Source organism: Fundulus heteroclitus, chromosome 8, assembly GCF_011125445.2.
Source record: "Fundulus heteroclitus isolate FHET01 chromosome 8, MU-UCD_Fhet_4.1, whole genome shotgun sequence".
In the NCBI taxonomy this organism is placed as follows: Eukaryota; Metazoa; Chordata; class Actinopteri; order Cyprinodontiformes; family Fundulidae; genus Fundulus; species Fundulus heteroclitus.
The window spans coordinates 12188727-12195037 of record NC_046368.1 but is presented as its reverse complement, the minus strand read 5'-3'; the positions used below and the strand labels follow the sequence as shown (position 1 = coordinate 12195037).

General features: G+C 41.4%; 1 protein-coding gene across 2 annotated transcripts; it reads right to left on the bottom strand.

Annotated features, from left to right (window-relative positions):
* Window positions 1-1059: 1059 nt before the first annotated feature.
* On the bottom strand, window positions 1060-3015 carry LOC105929308 (N-acetyllactosaminide beta-1,3-N-acetylglucosaminyltransferase 2). Of its 2 annotated transcripts, none has more exons than XM_036139778.1 (2): window positions 2860-3015; window positions 1060-2498 (listed from the first exon to the last, which is right to left on the bottom strand). In XM_036139778.1, the coding sequence occupies exon 2, from the start codon at window positions 2473-2475 to the stop codon at window positions 1132-1134; it is 1344 nt and encodes a 447-aa protein (XP_035995671.1). In that variant the 5' UTR covers window positions 2476-2498; window positions 2860-3015; the 3' UTR covers window positions 1060-1131. The 2 variants fall into 2 exon arrangements, with proteins under 2 accessions (XP_035995671.1, XP_035995672.1); XM_036139779.1 differs by having other exon boundaries at window positions 1060-2494.
* Window positions 3016-6311: the final 3296 nt, after the last annotated feature.

Here is a 6311-nt window from a genome sequence, read left to right as displayed (position 1 = left end):
ATTGCTCTCTCTCCTTCTGCTTAATTACCTCAACACCATTCACCTGTGCTTTATTGCTCCACCTATCTTCCTTTCTGTCTACTCCCCTATATTCAGTCACCTTAGCCATACTCAGTTGTCAGGTCTTCAGCTATGCTACCTGGTTTCTGTCACCATCTTGTCATGATCTTGGTTCCTTTTATTCCATGCCTGCTTGTAAGCCTTTGTTTCCATTATTTGAGAAATATTCTTCACTACAGCATAATACTCCAGCATTCTTGCCTACCTTGGTCCACAAACCAACACCCAACTCCTGACATCAGGTGGTTGAAACTTGGACATAAATGCATGTTCCAACAGCACAACGACTCCAAAGAACATAGGCAAGGGCCTCATTTCAACACTACTGAAGATTTGTGGACTAAGTGTCAGCTCAGACCCAGGAGGCTTACCGATGTGAATGAACTCTTGTAGGTCTGCCAAGAAGACGGGTCAAAAATAGAACCTGAACTACACAAAAGCTCGCTTGATGACTACAAAATGTGTGTGCGGTTTTGTTACAACTCATTAAGAGAAATTTGGACATATTCTTTAGATGGATGTATATAATTAAACCTAGTTGTGAACTGATGATGGTTAGATATAATAAATTCAAACTTGTGAACCTAATTCATGTTTTTTTTCTTTATGTACTAAACTTGCATGGTATGTTGACAGCCAAGAATAAAAAAAAAAAAGGAGGGACTCTAATCCTCAGAGGCCCAGAATTCATGTGATATTCATGCCTGTGTGGAGCAACCTTTCCATCAGCACTGTATATTTAAACTATTATATTTGCACTTAACGCATACAATTTTAACATATCCATTTATCAATCAGTATCTATCTTAAAGTAGAAGTTTTAGTTGAAATAGCAAACCCATTCATACAAGTAATGATGAAAAATAGTCCAGTGATTGTTGTGGCTTTAAAGCTACCTTAATAAAGTACCTTCTGAGGTAGATTACATAATTCCCCAAAGGAAAAGTAGATTAAAGCTAACCTTAACATACAGTGCCTGCTGCCCACAGTGTTTCCCCCCCCCCCCAAATTAGTGTAGTGGCCGCAGTCGTTTCGGTACTAACTAAATCTAATTTGCTTTGCAAATGAGATTCAGCATTGAGCAGGCAGGTTCTGGAGCTGTTTCCACAGGGTCAGCATTTCCTTTGGATTCCGTTTGTGAACGAGGAGAACAGATCTGTACGCACACGGATTGTCCCTGTCTGTGGCGGGGAGATCGAACGTTAAGAACCCGGGGTGGTGGACTGGAGAGAGCCCGAGTCTGTTCAGGCACATGCCGAGGTACACGTCATCGATGGGGAAAAGGCGGACCCTTTCAGACACCTCTTGTAAGCGTAAAGCAAGTGAGCCTGAGTACACCACCCCTCCTCCACCAGCGTAAGGTGGGTACACGCCTTTGTAAAAACTTTCCGGTATGTAGTACTTCATGGAGGGCTCGCGGTTCGGCATTGCGTTGCTGATCACGTCGCCGACGAACAAATTTATGCCGGTGTTATTAGTAGACGTTCCCCAAAGCTCGTGCTCCTCCACTTTTTTCTGCAGGTAATCCAGAAGGGCGTCTGTCCGGACAAAAACGTCATCGTCGCCTTTGAAGACGAAAGCTGCGGCAGGGCAGTACTGCTGGAGCCATCGCCAGAGCAGCAAGTCCTTCAAGGTCAAATTGAAGAACGTGTCCCGGAAATCCCATTGCAGAATGTCCCCGTATTTCTCATTCTCCAGCTTCAAAAGGTTCGTCAGGTCTGGGTAAGGACCTGTGCTCGAGTCCTGCCTTCCAAGCAGGAAAACGGTGCGCACGTGTCCCCCTTTTTTACTGAACTCCCCCCTCACCAGGCCGCTACGCCCCCAAGTTTCCCGTATGGCTTGTCGGTTTTCAAAGTTCCCCACTTGAGATTTGATAGCCATGAGGAGCATAGGAGACCCCACACCAGTGCTATCATTGTTCCTCCGACACATGCCAGGCTGATTGATAAGAATAGGATACTCCCTGCAATGCATTGACTTGATAAACGCCCTGATTTGCTCCGGCATGCTGTTGAAGTCCTTCACACGAGGAACTAAACACTTGTGTGACATGCAGTCAGATAGACATTCATCCTCAAATTCCGTAAGAGGCTGACCTTTTGGCCTTCTCTGCATCCCGGTCAGGTTTCCTCTCAATATGGGGTTGTGCTGGCGGTCCCAGGTGTGCTGCAGCTGGTTCCACAGCGCGCTGTCCTCCAGGCGAAGGTTCCAGAAAGGGCCGAGTGGGTGAGAGGCCAGGACGGAGGAATTGGCCGAAATCCCTGGCGCAATGTAGTGAATGGTTATTTTTGGAGGCGCGTAGGAGATGGTGACAAATATGGTGACCATGATGTAAATCACAAGGTGGCCAGTCATCATGCATGGCAACAGGCACATGCACAGCAATCTCCCATTGCATTTGCAGCATTTCCCCATTGTTGCGCGGGTCCAACACCTGCCTAAAGAGAAAAAAAAAAGTGTAGTTATATATTCTAAAAAATTATAATAAACCAAAACTCTCTATATGGCTCATCTCTAAACACAAAACACAGCAGTGGCATAGATCAGATTTTGTAAATCCCTTTTAACACTCTGGAGCTTCTGTCTCCGTGGTGACAATCCAGTGGGGGTTATTATATGTTCTTGTTTGCACTCAGAACCTCATTGTGTACAGCTGAATACCTGAGCGCCCGAGTGATATATAGAATGCAATTTCGTCTGTCATATTATGAGCAAATCTTCCTTTCAAACCTTGTTTTGTCACTTATTGTCCATCTTGCCAGCGGATGAAAGATTAAGCTTCTTATTCATATTACTTACAAGTGTTTGAAATCTCACTGGTTCCACCAACAAAGAATACCAAAAAAAAAAAAAAAAATAGTCCAGTCTCCTTTCTTCTATTGTCTGATATGGTCGTAGGCCAGTTAGTTCAGGTCCAACGTGTCGAGCATCATTTCTATCCGCAGCAGCATATCCTCTAACCGTATATATGTAGCAAGAGCTGCTCTCTAACGCTGTGTCAGGGGCAGCTGAGCAACACGTCCCAGGTGAAGCAACCTGTGCACACTGCGCATGCTTCTCTCTGACTCCTCATTAAATAATGAGGTGAAAACACCCGTGGGAGGGGTGGGGGGCGTATTGTGTTTAGCGGGCACTGACTGATGTTACGCTGTGATTTCTCAGAAGCAGATTTTGATTTGCATGCCTGTGATGCAGGCAAATATTTGCATGGCAAAAATGGCCGGCTAAAACAAACCAAACCACGCATTGGTTGTGTTGTGAGGCATCCATCAAATGAGAAGGCATGGTTCACTGACATCACAGAAGTGGATATGAAAATTCAGTGACGTGCAAAATTCATTCCTCTTGAACATTTCAACTTTTTTTTTTTTTTACAATACAAATTGGAAATAGAAACCCCGTTGGTGCAGGTTTAGTCAGACCCCGTGGGTCCATGCGCTTTAGAACAACCTTAAGTAACTGTTGCTGTACGTCTTCTATACCAGCTTTGCACACCAGAAGCTAACCTTATGTTGTGTGTTGTTTTCAAAATTGCCTAATCTTAGTCAAATGGGATGGATGGGTCCACGGACATCAGCTTTGCCTTGCTGCAGATGCTCATTTGGATTTCGGTTTGAACATTCATTCTGTCATCAAAACAAGTCAAATGTGTATTTGGGTCCATCCCTCTTTCCACCCCTGCCGACCGCCTTTCCTGTCTCTGCTGCAACATAAGCAATCCCCACTGTGTGATATTGCCACTGCTATGTTTTCACTATGGAGCTGATGTTTTCAGCCGACTACATGGCCTGCAGTAAAGTGTAAAATGAACTAGTTTCTTTTTCGACATCAGCTTTCTTCTTGGGATTCTTCCTTAAAAGACAGTTTGCTATAGTGCATGACTGATGGTTGTGGTTTCAACAGATTCTTTTAGTTTCTATTGATTTCTGCAGCTCCTAAAGTTACCATGAGCCTGTTGGCTGCGTACAGATATGCTTTCCAAGTTGGACTCTATTTACTGACTTGGTGACTTCTTCTAAATGCAATATTCAGATGTAAAAGGGGTATGGAGACTGACAAGCAGCACACAGTAGATTTTTTTCTTTTTGAAGATTTTGTGTTGCTAGTTGTCTCACAGAAACCAGACAGGAAATTTGCAGCATGCAGCAAAAAAGTGAAAATGTGCAGGATTTCAATATACAAAATGTGGACGTTTATGTTTGTAACATGACAAAAGTTGGAAAATTTACAAAATACTTTTGCAAACGCTATAACTCTCTTTCTAAAAAACTATTTTGGTTTGAAAGTATAGTCACATAACTAAGTGTTTTGTATCATATAAATGGGATACTTCTGTTCTATCAAATTCTTTCAATATTGGACATTGCTATAGATAATTATTTGCTGACGGGCTGATGATTTCTCAAATTAAAATGATAACACTAAAAATAGATTACCCTTTTTATTTTGAGAGTATTATAATGCTGACAGATGCATTTCTATAAAGTAGAATGTCTCTGAAAAGCTTATTTTATACATTAATTCAATTAAAACAATGAAATACGTTATATAGATTCATTACAAACAAGTTGATACATTAAAAGCATTTATTTCTGTAAATTTGAAGGATTATGACTGACAGACAACAAAATCCCAAAATTCAGTTTAATTAATACTACTACTAATAATAATTTGCTTTATTTCAGGATGCCTTTCAAGGAACACAAGGTCACCGAGAGAAATAAAACGCAATTAAGACAGAAAAAGCAAGCAATATCAAAACAAGCAATAAAACTAGATGGATGTTATGTTGGATACACTATTCGGAAATGGCGCGTCTTAAGTTGACCTTTAAAAACAGAGAGTGGTTGAAAGTTTCAAAGATCAGGAGGAAGTGAGTTCAAGAGATGGGGAGCAGAGCGGCTGAAGGGAAAATTTGAATGCAGAAATGCCTGCCTTCTAAGAAGGACGAACATGCACTGCACAATATAAACGCTTAAGATTCGATTAGGGTTATTTTCTTCATAAATTACTGCATCAGTGCTGTGTGTAACGCAAACAATCAGCTTGCGATGCCACTGAGTTGTCAAACCTGGTTGCTCTAAAGCGGTCTTCATCTTGTTTTTATTGTTGGGTCTCGTGTCTCTTAACTTCCTCTAAGCGTAAACCCCTTAGATTTTCTATGGTATTTAGGCCATTCTACTTTCCTGGCCAATCAAGTGCTGTGATATCATGGTCCTTAAACGTTGGTATTTATAGCCGAGTGGGGAAGACGCAAGTCCTGCTGGAAAGCAGTAAGTATTCTCTGCTTATCTGCTCTTCCAGGCTTGATACTAGAACCTTGATTTTGTAAATGGAAATGCAGAGTTCAGTTTAATCTTAAAAGAGGACCATGTTAATCTGGCCTGCAACTTGAATTCTTGCTGTTTGTGCGTTCGCAAATACACAACAATCCATCTTGTCCATTTTCTACCTCTCCTACCATCTCCTACCTCTACCATTCAGGACCGGGCCAATCACGTTGCGGTATTATGGTCTAATTATGGACGTATAGCTGTGACCAAAGCAAGAGCTGCCGAGCCCACAGCCGAACCAAAATAAGCATGGCAGCGCTGGAGGACGCCTGCCTAGTTGTTGCTATCACATCTGTTTTGTCAGAATGCACGATTTCTTTTTTGAAATACAAACAGCAAGAGGTGCCTTGACCAGCGTAACTTGTGGTTTCTCGTACAATATTTTCATTTGATACCGTGATTGGCTAAAAGCAACCTTTGGTAGGAGGATACTAGGTGTCATTTTGCCCAATCAGCTCGGAAAGTTCTACCATAATCCACTCCTTGTGAATCTCCCCTTTACTCTAGAATGTGCTTTATTTAACAATCCCCTCAATATGTCAGTAATCCTTGTTGCATGTAAACTTTTTGTCTACCAGTTTTTCCCTTTTAACAGCACACTGTCAACAAACCAATTCTTTATCAACGACTTTTTGTAGCTTACCCGTTTTGTGATCAGCCTGTCATCTGTTTGTGAAGAAAATTACATAGCCATACTTTAAAGTTTCTATATTGTTAATACTTCCTTATTATTGGGGTTATGTACTATTCAATTTAGGTTTTCATTAGTTGCACACACCACACATAAACGGTTTAAATACATCTAAATATTTTACGAGTTTCACTTTTTTCATTTAATCACAAGGAATAAAGACCATTTTGGATATAATCATATTTTATTGAATTTAACAAAAAATATAAACGTCTCCCAAAGTGTCC